General features: G+C 45.8%; 1 protein-coding gene and 1 long non-coding RNA gene across 6 annotated transcripts; one reads left to right on the top strand and one right to left on the bottom strand.

Moving 5' to 3' along the window:
• Positions 1 to 100: 100 nt before the first annotated feature.
• Positions 101 to 14,224, bottom strand: LOC140418510 (uncharacterized). Of its 5 annotated transcripts, none has more exons than XM_072501988.1 (3): positions 14,074 to 14,224; positions 4,441 to 4,529; positions 101 to 3,194 (listed from the first exon to the last, which is right to left on the bottom strand). In XM_072501988.1, exon 3 carries the CDS (start codon positions 2,647 to 2,649, stop codon positions 1,783 to 1,785), a length of 867 nt encoding a protein of 288 aa, XP_072358089.1. In that variant the 5' UTR covers positions 2,650 to 3,194; positions 4,441 to 4,529; positions 14,074 to 14,224; the 3' UTR covers positions 101 to 1,782. The 5 variants fall into 5 exon arrangements, with proteins under 5 accessions (XP_072358089.1, XP_072358091.1, XP_072358090.1 ...); XM_072501990.1 differs by lacking the exons at positions 4,441 to 4,529; positions 14,074 to 14,224 and adding exons at positions 9,404 to 9,483; positions 10,696 to 10,715; XM_072501989.1 differs by lacking the exon at positions 14,074 to 14,224 and adding an exon at positions 10,696 to 10,713.
• A 404-nt stretch (positions 14,225 to 14,628) lies between these two features.
• On the top strand, positions 14,629 to 18,449 carry LOC140418504 (uncharacterized). The gene is made up of 2 exons (XR_011945091.1): positions 14,629 to 14,708; positions 14,968 to 18,449. It is a non-coding gene; the product is annotated as an uncharacterized lncRNA (long non-coding RNA).
• The last annotated feature ends 5,903 nt before the right edge of the window (positions 18,450 to 24,352 follow it).

Raw genomic sequence — 24,352 nt, 5'->3', positions numbered from 1 at the left:
AAAAGAGATAGAGAGAAAACAGGGAATTATAGACCAGTAAGCCTGACATCGGTAGTGGGGAAAAGTCTCAAATCCATTGTCAAAGATTTTGTAGCAAAGCACTTATAATAATAATCTTTATTGCCACAAGTAGGCTTACATTAACACTGCAATGAAGTTCCTGTGAAAAGCCCTGAGTCGTCACACTCCGACGTCTGTTCAGGTTCACAGAGGGAGAATTCAGAATGTCCAAATCATATAACAGCACGTCTTTTGAGATTTCTGGGAGGAAACCAGAGGGGCCGGAGGAACCCACACACACACACATAGAGAGAACATGCAGACTCCGCACAGACAGTGACCCAAGCCAGGAATCGAACCTTGGACCCTGGCGCTGTAAAGCAACAGTGCAGCCCCACAAAACTTAGAAAGCAGTGACAGGATCGGACAGAGTCAGCATGGATTTATGAAGGGGAAATCATGCTTGACAAATCTACAGGAATTCTTCGAAGGTGTAACTGGTAGAGTTAACGAGGAGGAGCCAGTGGATGTGGTATATTTGGACTTTCAGGTGGCTTTTGTCCCGCATGAGAGATTAGTGTGTAAAATAAAAGCACATGGAATTAGGCGCAGTGTGTTGATATGGATTTTAAAAAACTGGTTGGCAGACAGGAAACAAAGAGTAGGAATTAATGGTCTTTTTCAAATTGGCAGGCAGTGACTAGTGGGGTACCGCAGGGATCGGTGCTCGGACCTCAGATATTCACAAGATATATTCATGATTTTAAAAAAAATTTAAAGTACCCAATTCCTTTTTTCTAATTAAGGGGCAATTTAGTGTGGCCAATTCATCGACCCTGCACATCTTTGGGTTCTGGGGTTGAGATCCACGGAGACATAGGGAGAACTTGTCTCCACACAGACAGTGATCCGGGGTAGAATTGAACACTGATCCTCAGTGCCGTGAGGCAGCAGTGCTAACCACTGTGCCACCCGATATATTAACTATTTAGATGAGGGAACAAAATGAGAAGGCAGACTATTATCTGAACGGCCATAGATTAGGAGAGGGGACTATGCAACGAGACCTGGGTATCCTCGGATACCAGCCACTGAAGGTACACATGCAGCTACAGCAGGCGGTAAAGAAGGTAAATGCTATGCTAGCCTTCACCGCGAGCGGATTAGAGTACAGTAGCAGGAATATCTTGCTGCAAATATACAGGGCCTTGGCGAGACCATACCTGGAATATTGTGTGCAGTTTTGGTCTCCTTATCTGAGGAATTATGTTCTTGCTCCAGAGGGAGTGCAGCGAAGGTTTACCAGACTGATTCCTGGGATGGTGGGACTGATGTATAAGAGATTGAATCAGTTAGGATTGTATTCGCTGGAGTTCAGAAGAATGGGGGATCTCATAGAAACCTATAATATTCCAACAGGACTTGGCAGGGTAGATGCAGGATAAATTTTCCCGATGGTGGGAGTGTACAGAACGAGAGGTCGCAGTCTGAGGACAGACCATTTAGACAGAGATCAGGAGAAATTTCTTCAACCAGAGAGTGGTGAGCTTGTGGAATTTGTTACTGGAGGAAATAGTTGAGGCCAATACACTATGTTTTCAAGAAGCAGTTAGATACAGCACTTAGGGCGAAGGGGATCAAAGGATATGGAGGGGAAAGCGGGATTAGGCTATGGAGTTGGATGATAAGCCATGATCATAATGAATGTCAGAGCAGGTGCCAAGGGCCAAACGATCTCTTTGTGCTCCTATTTTGGATGTTTCTATGTAATCCCTTCCCACACTAAGAGCAGGTGAATGGCCTCTCCCCAGTGTGAACTCGCTGATGTGTCTGCAGACTGGATGACTGTGTGAATCCATTCCCACACTGAGAGCAGGTGAACGGCCTCTCCCCAGTGTGAACTCGCTGGTGTGTCTGTAGGTTGGTTAACTGAGTGAATCCTTTCCCACACTGAGAGCAGGTGAATGGCCTCTCCCCAGTGTGAATTCGTTGGTGTGTCTGCAGACTGGATGACTGAGTGAATCCCTTCCTACACTGAGAGCAGGTGAATGGCCTATCCCCAGTGTGAATTCGCTGATGTCTCAGCAAGGTGGATGAATCACTAAATCCCTTCCCACACTGAGAGCAGGTGAACGGTCTCTCCCCAGTGTGAACCCGCTGATGTCTCTGCAGGGTAGATAACTGAGTGAATCCCTTCCCACACTGAGAGCAGGTGAACGGCCTCTCCCCAGTGTGAACCTGCTGGTGTCTCAGCAAGGTGAATGAATCAATGAATCCCTTCCCACACTGAGAACAGGTGAACGGTCTCTCCGCAGTGTGAACTCGCTGGTGTGTCCGCAGGGTGGATAACTGAGTAAATCCTTTCCCACACTGAGAGCAGGTGAATGGTCTATCGCCAGTGTGAACTCGCTGGTGTGTCCGCAGGGTTGATAACTGAATGAATCCCTTCCCACACTGAGAGCAGGTGAATGGCCTCTCCCCAGTGTGAACTCGCTGATGTTTCCGCAGGGTGGATGAATCAATGAATGCCTTCCCACACTGAGAGCAGCTGAATGGCCTCTCCCCAGTGTGACTGCGGCGATGAATCTCCAGCACAGATGGGGCTCCGAATCCCTTCCCACAGTCCCCACATTTCCACGGTTTCTCCATGTTTTGGGTCTCCTGGTGTCTCTCCAGATTGGACAATCAGTGGAAGCCTCGTCTACACACAGAACATGTGCACTGTCTCTCCTCACTGTGAACGGTGTGATGTTTTTTCAGGCTGCGTAACTGGTTTAAGCTCTTTGCACAGTCAGTTAGGGTCTGGTTTAGCACAGGGCTAAATCGCTCGTTTTGAAGGCAGGCCAGCAGCACGGTTCAATTCCCGTACCAGCCTCCCCGAACAGGCGCCGGAATGTGGCGACTAAGGGCTTTTCACAGTAACTTCATTTGAAGCCTACTTGTGACAATAAGCGATTTTCATTTTCATTTCACTGGAACACTCTCACTCGGGTGTGTTGTGTGGATCTTGGTGCTTTTCCAATTACATGCACGTTTAAAATCTTTTGAAGCCGACAGATCGGACAAACATTTCTCCTTCTCGCCGATGATATTCAGAGCCCGATGATATTCAGATCAGAAGGAATCGAGTGAGTTTGTCACATCGAGACGTGATGTTTGAGATTTCTGTCTATAATTCCTCCTCTTCCAATATCCTTTAAATACAATTTACAGAAGTCATCAGTTAGTACAGGATAGAAATTCAGAAGACAATTCTATTTCAATCGAACATTATTTACTCTCTTGTTCTCAAAAAGCTCTAAATCTCCATCTCACACACTCTCACTCCATTCTCACTCTGCTGTATCTAATATTCACCCTCCCAATTCTCCTGAAGGTGCTGATTCATGTGGATTGACAGATCCAAGCTCAGCTCACTGCTCCCTGACCAGGACACAGAGATTAGAATAGGAGCAAGAGTAGCCATTCAGCCCACCGAGTCTGCTCAACCATTCAATGAGATCCTTGGCCGATCGATCGCAACACCATTTTCCCCACACAATCCCCATATCCCTCGACATCTTCAATATCTAGAAACCGATCAATATTTGCCTTGAACATACCTGATGACTGAGGCTCCACATTTCTCTGGAGTCGAGAATTCCAAAGCTTCACCACATCCTCGAGTGAATAAATCCCTCCTCATATCAGCATTCTCTCTATTTTCCTACCTGATCCCCATTACCCTTAACTCCATTGTCAATAAAATATCTGTCAACCTTGTGCTTGAATATATTCAATGACCCCCAGATACAACTGGTCCCTGTGGAAGAGAAATCCAATGACTAACAACCCTCTGAGGGAAGAGATGACTGGAAATCTATAACGTAGTCACAGTCCTTTATTACAAGATGAGAAATAATAATAAATTTACTTTATTACAAACTGTAAATAACATGTCTAATCTGGACCATGCAACAAAACTAGACATATCTCTGTCCATTATTAATTTCATTGCCCTGAAATGTCAGCCATCTCCTGGGGAACCCACCCCTTTAATTGTCAACATTAGGAAAGAGACAATCCTTTTTTGAAATAAATTTAGAGTAACCAATTATTTTTTTTGCAATTAAGGTGCAATTTAGCGAGGCCAATCCACCTACCCTGCACATCTTTGGGTTGTGGAGCTGAGATCCACGCAGACACAGGGAGAATGTGCAAACTCCACACGGACAGTGACCCAGGGCCGGGATCGAACCCGGGTCCTTGGCCCTGTGAGGCAGCAGTGCTTCACCATGCTTTTTGTCAGTCAAATAAATGCGTCAACCTGTTAAGGCAGTGTTTTTCAAACTTTTTTTCCGGGTACCCATTTTTAATCAACCGGCCAACCTTCGGGACCCAACCCGGCCGACCTTGACGACCCACGCCGGCCGACCTTCGCGACCCACCATTTTCCCTTACCTTGTTTGCAGCTGACAAAAGGGAGGAATCGCAATCGCGTCAAGCCCGTGATGTCAATGTTCAGGGGGTGTGACCTACTCTCTGCCTCCCTTCAGACATGAAGAATACATAGAATTTTTAAAAAAATCTTCTGCATCTTTGATTGCGCAAATTCGCTGGCAACAGACGGCTTTTATTTTTTACAAGTTCGGGGCGGGAAGGGGTTTATTTGATAAGGTTTCACAGGAAAAAAAATGCAGAAACTGAAAATGTTTTCATCCTCTAGAAATTGGAGTTATCACATTTCGCCCAAACATTACAATTAAATATTAAAAAATAAAAGACACTTAAAAATCAATCAATTAATTGATAAAGCTTCCAAATACAACCTGCAGGCACTTGGAATGTTTAAAATCAAGATTAAAAACGCTGACATTCTTGGTTGAAGTTACAGCTGCGGTGAAACCATCGTTGGATCATTCGCCATTCTTGGAGAAAGAGACTTCCACTTCATCATTTAGCCACTTCCAGAATACAAAATGGACACTCGCAAAGAACATAGGGAACTGTGGACAATACTAGAAAACAAGTAGACACAGAGCCTGAATGCATATTTGGGAAACAGCTCCCGGATGGGATTGAAACTATGGGTCGATTAGCATATTGTTGGCCCATCTCCGGGAAACAAAGGAATGACACTCAGGTAACCGATACTATTACAGACATCCTGGCGCCAGTTCCCCAACCAAAAAGCACAAACAAAGCAAGGCCAACAGCCACCTAAGACACGCCCAGCCATCAGGGCACCCACCAATTCATTTGTCAAGATCGATAACAGTGATCGATAAGCGGCGCAATTAATTGGGACTAAGTTTAAGGCCCGCCTAAAAGCGCGCAAAGCCCCTCCAAGTACAAGACCATAAGATATAGGAGTGGCAGTAAAGCCATTCGGCCCATCAAGTCCACTCCACCATTCAATCATGGCTGATTTCAACTCCATTTACCCGCTCTCTCTCCATAGCTCTTAATTCCTTGAGAAATCAAGAATTTATTAACTTCTGTCTTAAAAACACTCAACGTCCCGGCCTCCACCGCCCTCTGTGGCAATGAATTCCACAGACCCACCACTCTCTGGCTGAAGAAATTTCTCCTCATCTCTGTTCTAAAGTGACTCCCTTTTATTCTAAGGCTGTGCCCCCGGGTCCTAGTCTCCCCTGCTAATGGAAACAACTTCCCTACATCCACCCTATCGAAGCCATTCATTATCTTGTAATTTTCTATTAGATCTCCCCACAACCTCCTAAACTCCAATTAATATAATCCCAGGATCCTCAGACGTTCATCGTATATTAGGCCTACCATTCCTGGGATCATCCGTGTGAATCTCCGCTGGACCCGCTCCAGTGCCAGTATGTCCTTCCTGAGGTGTGGGGCCCAAAATTGCTCACAGTATTCTAAATGGGGCCTAACCAATGCTTTATAAAGCTTCAGAAGTACATCCCTGCTTTTGTATTCCAAGCCTCTTGAGATGAATGACAACATTGCATTTGCTTTCTTAATTACAGTCTCAACCTGCAAGTTTACCTTTAGAGAATCGTGGACCAGGACTCCCAAATCCCTTTGTACTTCAGCATTATGAATTTTGTCACCGTTTAGAGAATAGTCCATGCCTCTATTCTTTTTTCCAAAGTGCAAGACCTCGCACTTGCCCACGTTGAATTTCATCAGCCATTTCTTGGACCACTCTCCTAAACTGTCTAATACTTTCTGCAGCCTCCCCACCTCCTCCATACTACCTGCCCCTCCACCTATCGTTGTATCATCGGCAAACTTAGCCAGAATGCCCCCAGTCCCGTCACCTAGATCGTTAATAGATAAAGAGAACAGCTGTGGCCCCAACACTGAACCCTGCGGGACACCACTCGTCACCGGTTGCCATTCCGAAAAAGAACCTTTTATCCCAACTCTCTGCCTTCTGCCTGACAGCCAATCGTCAATCCATGTTAGTACCTTGCCTCGAATACCAAGGGCCCTTATTTTACTCAGCAGTCTCCCGTGAGGCACCTTATCAAAGACCTTTTGGAAGTCAAGATAGATAACATCCATTGGCTCTCCTTGGTCTAACCTATTTGTTATCTCTTCAAAAGAACTCTAACAGGTTTGTCAGGCACGACCTCCCCTTACTAAATCCATGCTGACTTGTCCTAATCTGACCCTGCACTTCCAAGAATTTAGAAATCTCATCCTTAACAATGGATTCTAGAATCTTGCCAACAACCGAGGTTAGGCTAATTGGCCTATAATTTTCCATCTTTTTCCTTGTTCCCTTCTTGAATAGGGGGGTTACAACAGCGATTTTCCAATCCTCTGAGACTTTCCCTGACTCCAGTGACTTTTGAAAGATCATAACTAACGCCTCCACTATTTCTTCAGCTATCTGCTTTAGAACTCTAGGATGTAGCCCACTCTCCTAAACTGTCTAAATCTTTCTGCAGCCTCCCCACCTCCTCCATACTACCTGCCCCTCCACCTATCTTTGTATCATCGGCAAACTTAGCCAGAATGCCCCCAGTCCCGTCATCTAGATCGTTAATATATAAAGAGAACAGCTGTGGCCCCAACACTGAACCCTGTGGGACACCACTCGTCACCGGTTGCCATTCCGAAAAAGAACCTTTTATCCCAACTCTCTGCCTGACAGCCAATCGTCAATCCATGTTAGTACCTTGCCTCGAATACCATGGGCCCTTATTTTACTCAGCAGTCTCCCGTGAGGCACCTTATCAAAGGCCTTTTGGAAGTCAAGATAGATAACATAGGTAAGTGTTTTTAAAGGAAAAACTTACCTCCCAGAAATCACTTGCGCACCGCTCCCGCCGAAGTCCCAAGGCCTGCTCCTGTGAAGGTAAGTGTTTTTAAAGGAAAAACTTACCTCCCAGAAATCACTTGCACACCGCTCCCGCCGAAATCCAAAGGCCTGCTCCTGTGAAGGTAAGTGTTTTAAAGGAAAAACTTACCTCCCATAAATCACTTGTGCACCGCTCCCGCCGAACCCCCACTAATCGCTCTCTTGGAATTGGCTCTCGAAGCGGAGAGACCCTTCCACCAGCATCACCAGAAGCAACTCAGTTCAAGGTCAACGCTCGCTATCAGACGGACGACCTTAGCTGTTCTCCTGTATACCTTTGAACCCAACAGCCTCAGATCCGAACAACAGCCATTGTTCCTCTGACTAAGTGGGCACCGAAGTTAGGTATAGGCGTTAGCATTAGAGATAGTTTAGTTGGTAGTACTGTTGTGCATGAGTAGATCTTACTGTGCGTGTAAATAAATTATTAAAAGTTGGCTGCTGCGGGGTTGCAGACGGATTTGCGTGTTTGGGAGCGCCGTGACGGACGGCTCCGTGGCCCTCACGACACCTGCCCACAACCCACCCGCGGGTCGCGCCCCCGACTTTGACAATGCCTGTGTTAAGGAGACGGGTGGGGAGTTGGAAACACTTTGTGGAACCGTGAACCTTCACATAATTTTTTTTCTCCTAATTAAGGGGCGATTTACCGTGGTTCCAGGTTGGGCTCAAATCATCAATGAGGACTCTGATCTCTGGCAAGGAAGGAAACCCTGGCAGGTGGGCGGGGAAGATTCACTAACACCCGTTGGAGGCCCCAAATCCTCAATAAGACCCATTGACTTTATTGTCAGTCTGCAGACAGGAGAACTGAACCCAGGCAGAGGAGAGGGAGGGAGAAAACTGCGAGTGAGGAAAGAGATGGGGAGATGGGTTTGGATTTCAGCCCAGGGAGGAGGGAGAGTGTGTGGGACGTGTTCCAGAGAAACTAGAATTGTCTGTTCAGAATTTCTATCCTGGACTGACAGTGATGGCTGTAATTTTTTATTTTAAATTATTACAAAAAAAATTTAGAGTACCCAATTCTTCTTATTACCCCAATTAAAGAGTAATTTTAGCATGGCCAATTCACCTACCTTGCACATCTTTTTGGATTGTGGGGGTGAGACCCGCGCAGACATGGGGAGAATGTGCAAACTCCATACGGACAGTGAGCCAGGGCTGGGATCTAACCCGGGTCCTCGGTTAACCACTGCCCCTAGTGATGACTTTTGTAAACTCCTTTTACAGGATATTACAAGGGGAGGATTTACAGATGGAAACTCAAATCAAACTTCACATCAAGATTTAACAGAGTCACTCCATTCATCAGGACCTGAATATCATTGGCCCGTGAATGTGGAAGAAGAAATGTTTGTCTGTTCTGTCTGTAGGAAAAGGTTTTCAAGATCAGTGTGACTGCAAAAATACCGGATACACACGCGACTCGAGTGAGTGTTCCAGTGAACTGACTGTGGAAAGAGCTTTAACCGGTCACACAGTCTGAAAAAACATTACACCATTCACAGCGGGGAGAGACCGTACACATGCTCTCTGTGGGGACAAGACATAAACTGATCGTCAACGTGGAGAGGGACAAGGACACCAGCAGCTTGCTGAAACCATGGAAATGTGGGGACTGTAGGAAGGGATTCAGATCCCCATGTGAGCTGGGGACTCATCACCGTAGTCACACCGGCGACAGACCATTCACCTGTTCTAAGTGTGGGAAGGGATTCACTCAGTTATCCGAGTGAGGATTCACCAAGATGTGGGAGCCGGCTGGTGAGGAAGCTTCAGGCTGCTCTGTGTAAGATAGGAGTTTGATTCGGGATGGTATACCCGGCAAAGCTGCAGCTCGCATAGGACTTCCATTTTGAGACACTGGAGGAGGAGAACATTGTAAAACATGGACTGGAGTCCAGTTATCTGTATTGGACAAGATCTACGTTTCCTATGGGATGGGTGTTGTGATTTCCTCTATATAGTTTTGATATTTTCTGATAAAATCTGTTTTTCTGTTTGGGGTGAAGGGAGATTTTCTTTATGAAGCACAATGTAGACATATAGGGGGTGGGAGGGAGACGGGTTAGCTACCTGATGACTAAAGAACTGTTTTTGTTTTACTCTGAGTGTATGGGTACGTGTGTGGCAGCCATCTTGGGTGGACTCTTGGCCTGTACAAAAGATAAAGAAAAGCTGTTCAATAGCAGATTATAAAAGGATTATGGGACACAGATTTATGATTGTGAGCAAGATCTACAGGGGAGGTTTTACACAGTGAGTGGTAATGATCTGAACTCAATGTTTACACACAAAGGTCGATAATCTCCAGGTCCAAATGGTGCTGTCAGAATTTGATGTAAGGATTGGTTGTGAGTTTCCTGTCTGCAAACCCCTTTCTAAGCCCCTCTGAAAGAAGTTTACAAAGGCATCACTGTCAGTCCAGAAATGAAATTCAGGAAAGATAAATATTTCTCCTGGTTTGAGTTTGCAGTGTGTAAATCCTCCCCTACTAATCCCCTGTAAAAGGAGTTTCCAACATTAATCACTGTCAGACCAGGATAGAAATTCACAACATTCTCCCCTCCTGCTTCCTGGTCCAGGATGACCGCTCACTCCCCCCCCGCTGCACAGTGACCCTCTTGTCCTCAGCAGTCCCTCGATTTGAGGGTGTTGTCTACTCAGGGTTGGGAGTTTCTGCCTTGGGTCTTCATGTGACTGAACAGAAGCAGAGCTTTGGACACATGGGACAGGATGTCCAATGAATCTTAGAATTTACAGTGCAGAAGGAGGCCATTCGGCCCATCGAGTCTGCACCGGCCCTTGGAAAGAGCACTCCATTTAAATACACACTTCCCAACCTATCCCCTCAACCCAGTAACCCCACCCAAACCATTTTGACATGAAGGGCAATTTAGCATGGCCACTCCACCTAACCTGCACATCTTTGGACTGTGGGAGGAAACCGGAGCACCCTGAGGAAACACACGGAGATAGTGAAATGAGAGTGAAATCTGGAGAGCAGGATTGGCTTCCTTTTCTTTCCACCTCTACCACCGCTTTGCATCATCAATAAGACATTGGGACTCAAAGACGAATCCAGTTTGATGGACAAGTTGTCTCCATTCTGAACAATGGGCAACAAGCTCCTCCCACTCATTGAATCATCGCCCCGACAAAGATGACAATCGCGCATGCGCCCTGATGCACATCCAATAAAGATGGCGGTCGTTGCCCCGAGCCGAATTTGAGGAGCTGCAGCCCCGCTCGGTACAAACTGGGTCCCGTCAATATTTCCGCGGGTTGCTGCTTACAGCAGCTTTATACAACGTTTCCGCCCACCGCCGCGATCTCTCGCTCCCTACATGTTGTTAAACGCCACTTACCAATTTCGGATCTCAAGAAGACGCCCTTCTGCATTGTCATTACCCACACTGCGCATGCTTCAATCACAGCGGACCCCGCCCCTCAATCTTTCCGATTGTTTGGAGGACCAGCCGCTCCCGGTCGGTCCTCCAGACCCGCCCCCCTCTTCCTATTGGTCGGGAGCTGCCGTCAATCACCCGGACATTGTGACGGTTACAGATCGTGAGAGCGGCCACAGGCTCAGGCTGATTCGCTGATTGTCCAATAATAACAGTGAGAGTCTCAGTGGGACAATCAGACAATAATAGTGGAAATGGGGCCCAGAGGAGAAACAGCAAAGGATTCACTCACTTTGAGAGTAACAAACACAGTGCCTGTTCCATAATAAGAGTCAGGCTGCAGTGTGTGAGTGAATATATCATTGGATCCAATGTAGAATCATGGAATCCCCTCAGTGCAGAAGGAGGCCATTCGGCCCAGTGAGTCTGTAGCAACCCCCTGAAAGCGCAACTAACCTGAGCGAATTCCCCACCCTATCCCCACAACTCCTCCCAGTGACAATTTAACACAGCCAATCCATGTAACCTGCACATCTGTGGACTGTGGGAGAAAACCAGAGCATCCGGAGGAAATCTATGCAGACACAAAGAATGTACAAACTCCACATAGAGAGTGACCCAAGATCAGAATGAATCATAGAATCTACAGTGCAGAAGGAGACCATTCGGCCCATCGAATCTGCACTGGCATTACCTGATCTGGCCAACTCACTGAAATGTGGTTAATTCTGAATTGCCTAGCAAGCCACTCAGTTTAAGGGCAATTAGGAATGGGCAACCCAGCTGGTTTGCCCATGACACTCACATCCCATAAAGAATAGAGAAAATCAAAGGGCTGTTTCCAGTGCCGGTTTCAAAGGAATCAGTACTGGCCCTTCACTCCTGGTTTACATCATTGATTTGAGAGTAAATGTGGGAACATGAATAAGATGTTTACCTGTGACACAAAAATGGTTAAACACTTGATAGTGAGGAAGAAAGCTGGAGGGAAAACAAGGCAAAGGATTACATGATAAATGGCAGGACAGGACTAGTTAGGCCAGAGCTAGATTCCTGTACACAGGAAGATTGCACTCGAGAGAGTAGAACAAAGAAAAGTACAGAACAGGAACAGGCCCTTCGGCCCGCCAAGCCTGTGCCTGTCCATCTAAACTAAAATCTTCTACACTTCCTGGATCCGTATCCCTCTCTTCCCATCCTATTCATGTATTTGTCAAGATGCCCCTTAAATATCCCTGCTTCCACCACCTCCTCCGGCAGCGAGTTCCAGGCACCCAATACCCTCTGTGTAAAAAAAACTTGCCTCGTACATCTCCTCTAAACCTTGCCCCTCGCACCTTAAACCTGTGCCCCCTAGTAATTGACTCCTCTACCCTGGGAAAAAGCCTCTGACTATCCACTCTGTCTATGCCCCTCATAATTTTGTAGACCTCTATCAGGTCTCCCCTCAACCTCCATCATTCCAGTGAGAACAAACCGAGTTTATTCAACCGCTCCTCATAGCTAATGTTCTCCATACCAGGCAACATCCTGGTAAATCTCTTCTGCACCCTCTCTAAAGCTTCCACTTCCTTCTGGTAGTGTGGCGACCAGAATTGAACACTATACTCCAAGTGTAGCCTAAATAAGGTTCTATACAGCTGCAACATGATTTGCCAATTCCTATACTCAATGCCCCGGCCAATGAAGGCAGTACAGAGGGGATTTACGAACATCAGCCAGAAATTGACAATGTTTGCTCTGAGGAAAGTTTGGATAAACTGGGGCTGTTTTCTTTGGAACAGAAAAGACTGAAGAGAGACCACAATGAAATTATGAAAAGCAGCCTGGCTAGCTCAGTCGGCAGAGCATGGGAGTCTTAATCCCAGGGCCGTGGGTTCAAGACCCACTCTGCGCGCTTCAGCTTCTTTAATCGGAGAACATGGAGCGGAACTGTTTTATGGGTGGCACAGTAGCACAGTGGTTAGCACTGATGCTTCACAGCACCAGGATCCCGGGATTCAATTCCCACTTGGGACACTATGTGCGGAGCCTGCACGTTCACCAGTGTCTGTATGGGTTTCCTCCCACAAGTCCCAAAAGACGTGCTTGTTAGGTGAATTGGACATTCTGAATTCTCCCTCTGCGTACCCGAATAGGTGCCAGAGTGTTACTACTAGGGGATTTTCACAGTAACTTAATTGCCGTGATAATGTAAGCCTACTTGTGACAATAATAAAGATTATTCTAAATGTATAAAATTCTGGGGGATCATGGTGGCACAGTGACTCTGTGCCTGTGTGCTGGGGACCCGGGTTTGATCCTGGCCCCGGGTCACAGTCTGTAAGGTGTTTGCACATTCTCCTATTGTCTGTGTGGGTTTCACCCCCACAACCCAAATTTGGGGCAGCACGGTAGCATTGTGGATAGCACAATTGCTTCACAGCTCCAGGGTCCCAGGTTCGATTCCGGCTTGGGTCACTGTCTGTGCGGAGTCTGCACATCCTCCCGGTGTGTGCGTGGGTTTCCTCCGGGTGCTCCGGTTTCCTCCCACAGTCCAAAGATGTGCAGGTTAGGTGGATTGGCCATGTCAAATTGCCCTTAGTGTTGGGTGGGGTTACTGGGTTATGGGGATAGGGTGGAGGTGTTGACCTTGGGTAGGGTGCTCTTTCCAAGAGCCGGTGCAGACTCGATGGGCCGAATGGCCTCCTTCTGCACTGTAAATTCTATGACTATGTACAGGGTAGGTGGCTTGGCCAAATTAAATTGCCCCTTAATTGGAAAAATATATAAATTTATATATTTTTAAATTTCTGAGGGATCTAAATAGATTGGATAGGAAGGTCCAATTCCCTTTGGTTGAGGGATACATATAAAAGGGGGCAGAGATTTAGGGAAGGACTAGGAGGTTTAGAGGGTGGTGAGGATCTGTGACATGCTGCCGGAAATGATGGCAGAACCCCTCATAACATTTATAAAGTATTCAGATAGACATTTGAATTGATGTAACTTAAAAAGCTACATACCACAATCTGGAAATTGAGATTAGGCTGACTACCTATTTTGTAGCCACGATGAGCTGAATGAAATGCAATAGGAACAACAAACTTTAATAAAATCCGGGATAGTAACTCACTACTAACAAGGTCAGCATTTGCCCAGTTTAGCTGCCAAGTATGCTAATGCGGTAATTTTAAAATTTACCTGCATACATAAGAGTACAACAGCAAATTATTTAACTTCTCCAATGTGATCGGTGTAATTAGTCTCAAATTTAACCTGCAATGGTCATTATAAGTTTCCCAGTCACTCTGATATCTGAAATCTTTATCCACGGACAGAACAGACAAACCATTTTACCTCCCAATGATATTCAGGTCCTAATGAATCGAGTAAGTCTGTCAGATGATGATGTGATGCTTGGTTTGAAGTTCCCGTTGGCAAATCCTCCACTTCCTGAAGGAGTTTCCAAAGGACTTTCACTCTCAGTCCAGGAGAGAAATTCACAAGATTCTCTCTTCCGGCTTCCGGGTCCAGGACGGCCGCACATGCGCCCTGCAGTACCTGAGAAAGAGGCGGCCGCTCAGGCGCCCTGCTGCACCTGAGACAGGTGGCGGCCGCGCAGGCGCCCTGCGGCATATCGACCTCGAAACAGATGACAGTCGTCAACAGGGACCGTTCAGAGAGAAAAACACCGATGCGGCCGCCCCATTCGGTACAAACACCGAACTGTATCAAACGTGCCTGAACCAATTTATCACCCCTAGGAACGTAACGGAATAATGGCGGATAAGCCTACCAGGAATGCCGGGCGCGGATGAATACGCCCTATCTCCATCACAGGAGCCAGAACGCGCAGGCGTCCGAATGTCCCGCCCCCGGAAGTCGCCTCTCTGTGGAGCATGCGCGGTGCTGCTCCGGGCTGAGCGCAGCCGCAGTGAGAGTGAGTGCGGCTCCCACAGGCTGAATGAGATCCGCAGCGAGCGGGGACAATGGTGAGAACCCAAACCCCCCAATAAGACCCATTGGTTTGATTGTCAGTCTGCAGACAGGAGCTGGAGAACTGAACCCAGGCAGAGGAGAGGGAGGGAGAAAAGCAAAGAGATGGTGAGATGGGTTTGGATTTCAGCCCAGGGAGAGTGTGTGGGACGGGGATTTACAGCTTTAGGGGACCAAAAGAGAGAAACTAGAATTGTCAGTTCAGAATTTCTACCCTGGATTGACAGCGATGGCTTTTGTAAACTCCTTTTACAGGATATTGGAAGTGGAGGATTGGCCGACAGAAAACTCAAACCAAATATCACATCGAAATCTGACAGTCACTCAATTGATTAAGAGCTCAATATCTTCATTCTTTGAATTTGGAAGGAGAAGTGTTTGTTCTGTTTCAGCAGTGTGACTGCAAAAGCACCGAGACCCACCCCCAATGAGAGTTTTCCAGTCCACTGACTGTGGAGAGAGTGTTAACCAGTCACACAGCCTCAAAAAAAGTATCATATCATTCACTGCAGGGAGAAATTAAACGCTTGTTTGTGTGTGGACAAAGCTTCAACCGGGAGAGACATAAAGACCCCTCACCATGGAAAAATTGTGGAAATGTGCAGACTGTGGGAAGGGATTCAGTTACGATTTTTCACAGTGCTCAGCAAAGGTTTATACCAACAAATAGGAAGGACGGTAGAAGGAGGGAAAATTGACCGTGGATATCTAAGGAAATAAGGGAGAGTATCAAATTGAAGGAAAAAGCATACAAAGTAGCAACGATTAGTGGGAGACTAGAGGTCTCGGAAATCTTTAGGGGGCAACAGAAAGCTACTAAAAAAGCTATAAAGAAGAGTAAGATAGATTATGAGAGTAAACTTGCTCAGAATATAAAAACAGATAGTAAAAGTTTCTACAAATATATAAAACAAAAAAGAGTGGCTAAGGTAAATATTGGTCCTTTAGAGGATGAGAAGGGAGATTTAATAATGGGGGATGAGGAAATGGCTGAATAACTGAACAGGTTTTTTGGGCGGTCTTCACAGAGGTAGAGATGGGCAAGCTAATGGGACTAAAGGTAGACAAGTCTCCTGGCCCTGATGGAATGCATCCCAGAGTGCTAAAAGAGATGGCTAGGGAAATTCCAAATGCACTAGTGATAATTTACCAAAATTCACTAGACTCTGGGGTGGTCCCGGCGGATTGGAAATTAGCAAACGTGACACCACTGTTTAAAAAAGGAGGTAGGCAGAAAGCGTGTAATTATAGGCTAGTGAACTTAACTTCGGTAGTAGGGAAGATGCTGGAATCTATCATCAAGGAAGAAATAGCGAGGCATCTGGATGGAAATTGTCCCATTGGACAGATGCAGCATGGGTTCATAAAGGGCAGGTCGTGCCTAACTAATTTAGTGGAATTTTTTGAGGACATTAGCAGTGCGGTAGATAACGGGGAGCCAATGGATGTGGTATATCTGGATTTCCAGAAAGTCTTTGACAAGGTGCCACACAAAAGGTTGCTGCATAAGATAAAGATGCATGGCATTCAGGGAAAAGTAGTAGCATGGATAGAGGATTGGTTAATTAATAGAAAGCAAAGAGTGGGGATTAATGGGTGTTTCTCTGGTTGGCAATCAGTAGCGAGTGGTGCCGCTCAGGGATCAGTGTTGGGCCCACAATTGTTCACAATTTACATAGATGATTTGGAGTTGGGGACCAAGGGCAATGTGTCCAAGTTTGCAGACGACACGAAGATGAGTGGTAAAGCAAAAAGTGCAGAGGATACTGGGAAGTCTGCAGAGGGATTTGGATAGGCTAAGTGAATGGGATAGGGTCTGGCAGATGGAATACAATGTTGACAAATGTGAGGTTATCCATTTTGGTAGGAATAACAGCAAAAGGGATTATTATTTAAATGATAAAATATTAAAACATGCTGCTGTGCAGAGACCTGGGTGTGCTAGTGCATGAGTCGCAAAAGGTTGGTTTACAAGTGCAACAGGTGATTAAGAAGGCAAATGGAATTGTGTCCTTCATTGCTAGAGGGATGGAGTTTAAGACTAGGGAGGTTATGCTGCAATTGTATAAGGTGTTAGTGAGGCCACCCCTGGAGTATTGTGTTCAGTTTTGGTCTCCTTACTTGAGAAAGGATGTACTGGCACTGGAGGGTGTGCAGAGGAGATTCACTAGGTTAATCCCAGAGCTGAAGGGGTTGGTTTACGAGGAGAGTTTGAGTAGACTGGGACTGTACTCATTGGAATTTAGAAGGATGAGGGGGGATCTTATAGAAACATATAAAATTATGAAGGGAATAGATAGGATAGATGCGGGCAGGTTGTTTCCACTGGCGGCTGAAAGCAGAACTAGGGGGCATAGCCTCAAAATAAAGGGAAGTAGATTTAGGACTGAGTTTAGGAGGAGCTTCTTCACCCAAAGGGTTGTGAATCTATGGAATTCCTTTCCCAGTGAAGCAGTAGAGGCTCCTTCAGTAAATGTTTTTAAGATAAAGATAGATAGTTTTTTGAAGAATAAAGGGATTAAGGGTTATGGTGTTCGGGCCAGAATGTGGAGCTGAGTCCACTAAAGATCTGCCATGATCTCATTGAATGGTGGAGCAGGCTCGAGGGGCCAGATGGCCTACTCCTGCTCCTAGTTCTTATGTTCTTATGTACCCATCACAACTGGAAGTTCATCGTCGCAGTCACACTGGGATGAAACCGTTTGTCTGCTCCATTTGTGGGAAGGAATTCACCCATTCATTCAACCTTCTGACACACCAGCGAGTTCACACTGAGGAGAGGCCATTCACCTGCCCTGTTTGTGGGAAGGGATTCACTCGGTCATCCCACATTATGACTCATCAACTTGTTCACAATGATAAGAGACCATTTACATGTCCTGACTGTGAGAAGAGTTTTAAATGTACAAAGGATCTGTTGGCCCATCAACGTATTCACACTGGGGAGAGACCATTCTCCTGCTCCCTGTGTGGGAAAGGATTCATTCAGTCATCCCACCTGCAGACACATCAACTTGTTCACTCTGCTAACAACTCTTTTAACTGTCCTGACTATGAGAAGAGCTTTAAAAACAAAAAGGATTTACTAACACACCAATATGCTCACACTGGGGAGAGACCATTCACCTGCTCTGTGTGTGGGAAAGGATTCAGCCGTCCATCTGCCCTACTGAACCACCAGAGAATTCACACTGGGGACAGGCCATTCACCTGCTCTGAATGTGGGAAGGGATTCACACGTTCTGACACATCAGCAGGTTCACAGTGAGAAGAGGCCATTCACTTGCTCAGTATGTGGGAAGGGATTCACTCGTTCATCCAACCTATTTAATCACCAGCGAGTTCACACTGGGGAGAGGCCATTCACCTGCTCTGTGTGTGGGAAGGGATTCAGCCAGTCATCCAACCTGCTGACACACCAGAGAGTTCACAGTGGCGAGAGGCCGTTCACTTGCTCCATATGTGGGAAGGAATTTTCTCATCTTATCTTCTGGAACATCATCGAGTTCACACTGGGAGCAGCCATTCAACTGCAATGTCTGAGGAAAGGGGTTTACTCACTCATCCCACCTGCTAACACACCAGCGAGTTCACAAGCGACTACAAGGTTTAGATTATACCCTGATTGATGCTGTTAATCATGTCCAGGACTGAATAATGTTCACTCTGACTGCCTTAATCTACTGATGAGGTTTATTATTCTGAATAAATGTGAAATAAATCTGCTTTGTTTGAAACATTGTGCAGATTTTTGTCTTTCCCATCTGAGTGTTGAACATCACCTGTCTTGAGCTCAGAAAGGACAATCTGGGGGAGGATCACACGGCAGGAACAGAACTTCAGCCTGGACACAGTCCTTCAGGGTCACACTGAGAGGGATAAATGGCACTTTGGTCTTTCTCATCTCTCTTCACTGTCAGCAAAGTCTCCGTGTGGGTTAACCTTGAGGTGTGTAAGAAATATGTTCCAGCCACTCTCTTCCACATCTCAGAACCCCTAGACACGGAACAGAAGTCTCCTTTACAACTGTGTTCAGAGTCGGGAAGAACAATGGTGAATGCTGGAAATGTAATAATAATAATTGCATATACATGTAGGCTTCAATGAAGTTACTGTGAAAAGCCCCTAGTCACCACATTCCGGTGCCTGTTCAGGGAGGCCAGTACGGGAATTAAACCCGCGCTGCTAGCCTTGATCCATATTACAAGAACATAAGAACTAGGAACAGGAGTAGGCCATCTGGCCCCTCGAGCCTGCTCTACCATTTAATGAGATCATGGTTGATCTTTGTGGACTCAGCTCCACTCTCGGGCCCGTACACCATATCCCCGAATCCCTTTATTCTTTAGAAAGGCATCTATCTTTTTCATAAAAATGTTTAAAGAAGGAGCCTCAACTGCTTCAGTGGGAAAGGAATTCCAGAGATTCACAACCCTTTGGGTGAAGAAGTTCCTCCTACACTCCGTCCTAAATCTACTTCCCCTTATTTTGAGGCTATGCCCCCTCGTTCTGCTTCCCGACAAGTGGAAACAACCTGCCCGCATCTATCCTATCTATTCCCTTCATAATTTTATATGTTTCAATAAGATCCCCCCGCATCCTTCTAAACTCCAATGAGTACAATCCCAGTCTACTCAACCTCTCGTCATAATCTAATCCCCTCAATTCTGGGATCAACCTAGTGAATCTCCTCTGCACTCCCTCCAGTGCCAATATGTCCTTTCTCATGTAAGGAGACCACAACTGAACACAATACTCCAGATGTGGCCTCACCAACACCCTATACAATTGCAGCATAACCTCCCTAGTCTTGAACTCAATCCCTCTAGCAACGAAAGACAAAACTCGATTAGCCTTCTTAATCACCTGTTGCACCTGCACACCAACCTTTTGCGACTCGTGCACCAGCACACCCAGGTCCCTCTGCACAGCAGCATGTTTTAACATCTTATCATTTAAATAATAATCCATTCTGCTGTTATTCCTCCCAAAATGGATAGCCTCACACTTGGCAACATTGAATTCCATCTGCCAGACCTTAGCCCATTCACCTAACCTATCCAAATCCTTCTGCAGACTTCCGGTATCCTCTGCACTTTTTGCATTCCTACTCATCTTAGTGTCGTCTGCAAACTTTGACACATTGCACTTGGTCCCCAACTCCAAATCGTCTATGTAAATTGTGAACAACTGCGGGCCCAACACTGATCCTTGAGGGATCCCACTAGTTACAGGTTGCCAACCAGAGAAACACCCATTTATCCCCACTCTCTGTTTTCTGTTCGTTAACCAATCCTCTACCCAGGCTACCACTTTACCCTCAATGCCATGCATCTTTAGTTTATGCAGCAACCTTTTGTGTGGCACCTTGCCAAAAGCTTTCTGGAAATCCAGATATACCACATCCATTGGCTCCCCGTTATCTACTGCACTGGTAACATCCTCAAAAAATTCTACCAAATTAGTCAGACACGACCTACCCTTTGTGAACCCATGCTGCGTCTGCCCAATGGGACAATTTCCCTCCAAGTGCCCCGCTATTTCCTCCTTAACGATAGATTCCAGCATATTCCCTACAACCAAAGTTAAGCTTACTGGCCTATAATTACCCGCTTTCTGCCGACCACCTTTTTTAAACAGTGGTGTCACGTTTGCTACTTTCCAATCCTCTGGGACCGACCCCAGAGTCTAGTGAATTTTGATAAATTATCACTAGTGCGTTTACAATTTCCCTAGCCATCTCTTTTAACACTCTGGGATGCATCCCATCAGGCCTGCTGTTTAGGCTACTGTGCTGTCAAATCAGTGATTGGTGTAAAGCTGTGATGTTCCTGATTGAATGTAAAGCTGGTTTCAGTTTCCAGGCTGAAAATGCATCGGAATCCGTCTAAAACATTTTATTGTGTTTGTGTGACAGTCACAATGAATTCATTGAATTGAAACCTACTTAAAATAGATTGCTGGAAGTTTGCATTAAAATAGCAGCAGGAGGGCATCACAGGAACCTGGTAACAGCAGGGAGAATTAGACAATAGTTTCATTCCCAGATAAAGAAGGAGCTGCAGCTTGTGTCCAAGAATTTCTAGTTTTATTGATGTGTCTGCCCCTTTAACTGGGAGCTGAACAGTGTCAGAGCCCCGACTGTCCCTTTAAGAATGAGTGATGTGTTCAGCTGAAGATTCCTATTGGCCGTTTTCTGGGTGGACTCCTTATTCTGATCGCTCTCAGTGATCCTCGGGTGTGTGAACCTGCTCTTCTGTCTCTCATTCACTGAACATCTCTGTTCTCTCTCAGATTCTCACTTAACGTCTCTCCGCTCTCACTCACTCGTTTCACATACCTCCAACCATTCTCTATCTTTCTCTCACACACTCACTCCTTTAACCTTTCTATTTCACAGAGCGCCTAAACTCACTAAACGTCTCTCTCTCTCATTAACTCTCTCTGAAGAAGCACCGAACACACTGAACCTCTCCGCTTTCTGAGTGAACATCTCATTTCTGGAGACTCAATCCTTTTTCTCTCTACCTCTCACTTTCTCTCTCTCTGATTGGCCCTGACTCACTTTTAATCTCCTATTTTCTAAAAACCCTCTTTGAGGGAAATTTAATTTTGTATAATGTCCCCTTAATTCTCCCAGTGATAATCCTCAGTCCATCTTCCAATTCAGAGAACATGTTAAAAAATTAAATAACCTCATATTTTAATGTTTAAAATGGGAAGTGAGGTGAATGTAATGCTGAGACCGGCAGCAATCTGTGTGGTTGTTCTTGATGCTGTCAGAGTGAGGTCACCCTCACAGGCAGGAAGACTGTTCACGGTGATAACGTGAAACTGACGCCTTCTGTTTCATTCTCAGGAAACACAATTTCCTGTTTCTCTGCTGCCGGTTCCAAACAGCACATCTGACTTCTGAGCAGAAAATAAATTCAAGGGCCACAAACTGGTGAGAACATCTGTCAGTGCAGCCTATATCTGCCCACAGAATAAGGGCAGAGTCACGCAGATCACATTGTGGTGACATTTACAAATGAGCCGGTTATTTCCGTTCAGAGTCTCCATTCCCGGACAGAACCGGCTGTGTTTGTGGATCAGTCACTGAGTTCCCTCTGCTCTCTGTAGCTGGGAACGGATAACCTGCTCCCTTATATTTTATACCATTCTTTCTGTGTTACTTGTTTCCTCTATTTCTCAGCTTTTATCTCTTGCCACCTCACCTTTCTGTTTTTTTAAATCTCTCAGTTGTTCTATCAGTCTTTCTTTCTCCTTCCATCTATATTTCACTCCTATTCCTATTTAATTGAGGTGTTCAAAATCATGAAGTGTTTGTGATAGATTGAAGAAGGAAAAAGAGGGAGAAAAACAGAAAATGTTGGAAAAACAGAAAATGTTGGAAAAACTGGGCCATTCTGGCAGCATCGGTACTGAGAGAAACAGAGTTAACGTTTCGAGTCCCTGTGACTCAGAGCAGGAGAAACCGGGATTGTCCCTCTGAGATCAGGGAAAGTGAAGGGGAGATTTAATAGAGGTGTTTAAAATGAGGAAAGATTTGTGATAGTGTCGATGGGGAGAAACTGTTTCCCAAGAGCAGGAGGGTTTGTAACCAGAGGACACAGATATTTAAGATATTTTAGAACAGAACCCAAGGAGGTGTTGAGGAGAATTGTTTTTACACAGTGATGTGATGTGATCTAGAATTCACACTGACAGGCTGCAGGAAGCAGATTTAACAGTAAATTTCAAAGGGAATTGGATAAATTCTTGTGGACGGTAAATTGGCAGAGTTATGGTGAATGGGGTTAATTGGACAGTTCACTCACCTTTGTGACATTCTGAATTTTCTCAAACTGATGTTTTAACATTTGACCTTTTCAATCACAGTGTGTCTCAAAGAGAAGATTAAAACTTTGGTTTTGATGAGCTGTCGGATACATTTCCTGTGTGACTGTGTAACTCGAGAACTATGAGAAGGAACTGAATATTTTCAGCTCCTCTAACAGATGTACCTCGAATATCAGAAATCTCTGGAGTTCCCCATGTCCTCATTGCTCTCCCCTTGGGTATAACAGCTCTCAGTCAGGTGGAGTCAGTCACACGTGTCTCTGTCATGTTTCCATTCCTATTTTATCACACACCTCCCAGTGACACTCACCACAACACAGAAGCCTCAAAATATCGTTGCTTCCTTACACCTTGTCCTCCTATTACAATTGGATATTTACTGGGCCTTTTGTCTCCATTAATGTCAGCTTACATGCAGGTCAAATGACCTCAGAGGCACTGGAACCAGACTCTGTTTATTGTACCAGACTCCAATCAGCCCAGGACCTGCAGTGGTAACATACACCAGAATTGGAATAACAGGCAGGTTATTGCCTAATAAAGGGTGCGGCATGGTGGCCACCTAGTGCTTAACGCTCGATCATAAATTATAGAATTTACAGTGCAGGAGGAGGCCATTTGGCCCATCGAGTCTGCACAGGCCCATGGAAAGATCACGCTATCTAATCCCACACCTCCACCCTATCCCAGTAACCCAGTAACACCATCTAAACTTTTTGGACACTAAGGGCAATTTTGCATGGCCAATCCACCAAACCGGCACAGCTTAGGAATGTGAGAGGAAACTGGAGCTGTCGGAGGAAACCCATGTGGAGAATGTGCAGACTCTGCACAGACATTGACCCAACACGGGAATCGAACCTGGGACCCTGGAGCTGTGAAGCAACTGTGCTAACTACTGTGCTACGATGGCACTGCTGCCTCACAGTGCCAAGGTCCCGGGTTCGATCCTGGCCCTGGGTCTCTGACCGTGTGGAGTTTGTAAATTCTCCCCAAGTCTGTGTGTGTCTCACCCCCACAACCCGAAGATGTGCAGAGTAGGTGGATTGGCCACACTAAATTTCCCTTGGAAAAAAATGAATTGGGTATACTAATTTTTTTTTAAAGGTTATTGTCTAATGGGGCAGAGTAACACACACCAGAAGCGGATTATATTATGTGGTCAACAAACCATGACTACTTCACTATTATTTGAAAACCAAATTTAGTTTTGGTTCTCTAGATGCTTACTGTATCATCATTACATTTGATCCAATGATGTTTTCACTCACATACTGCAGCCTGACTTATTATGGGAACAGACAGTGTTTGTTGCTCTCAAAGTGAGTGAATCCTTTGCTGTTCTCCTCTGGGCCCCATCTCCACTATTATTGTTACTGAGACTCTCACTGTTATTATTGGAGAATCAAGGAGCACGGTGGCACAGTGGTTAGCACTGCTGCCTCACGGTGCTGAGGTCCCAGGTCCCATCCTGGCTCTGGATCACTGTCCATGCGGAGTTTGCACATTCTCCCTGTGTTTGCGTGGGTTTTGCCCCACAACCCAAAGATGTGCAGGGTAGGCGGATTGGCCACGTAGTCTAGTTATTTTTAAAAACATTATTGGACAATCAGCGAGTCAGCCTGAGCCTGTGGCGGCTGTCACCATCTGGAACTGTCACAATGCCCGGGTGATTGACAGCGGCTCCGGATCAATAGGAAGAGGAGGGGCAAGACTGAAGGCCCGACCGAGAGGGGCTGGTCCTCCAACCAATCGGAGTGAATGAGGGGCGGGACCAGCTGATATTGAAGCATGCGCA

Source organism: Scyliorhinus torazame, chromosome 5 (assembly GCF_047496885.1).
Source record: "Scyliorhinus torazame isolate Kashiwa2021f chromosome 5, sScyTor2.1, whole genome shotgun sequence".
In the NCBI taxonomy this organism is placed as follows: domain Eukaryota; kingdom Metazoa; phylum Chordata; class Chondrichthyes; order Carcharhiniformes; family Scyliorhinidae; genus Scyliorhinus; species Scyliorhinus torazame.
This window is presented reverse-complemented; position numbering and strand designations above follow the sequence as displayed.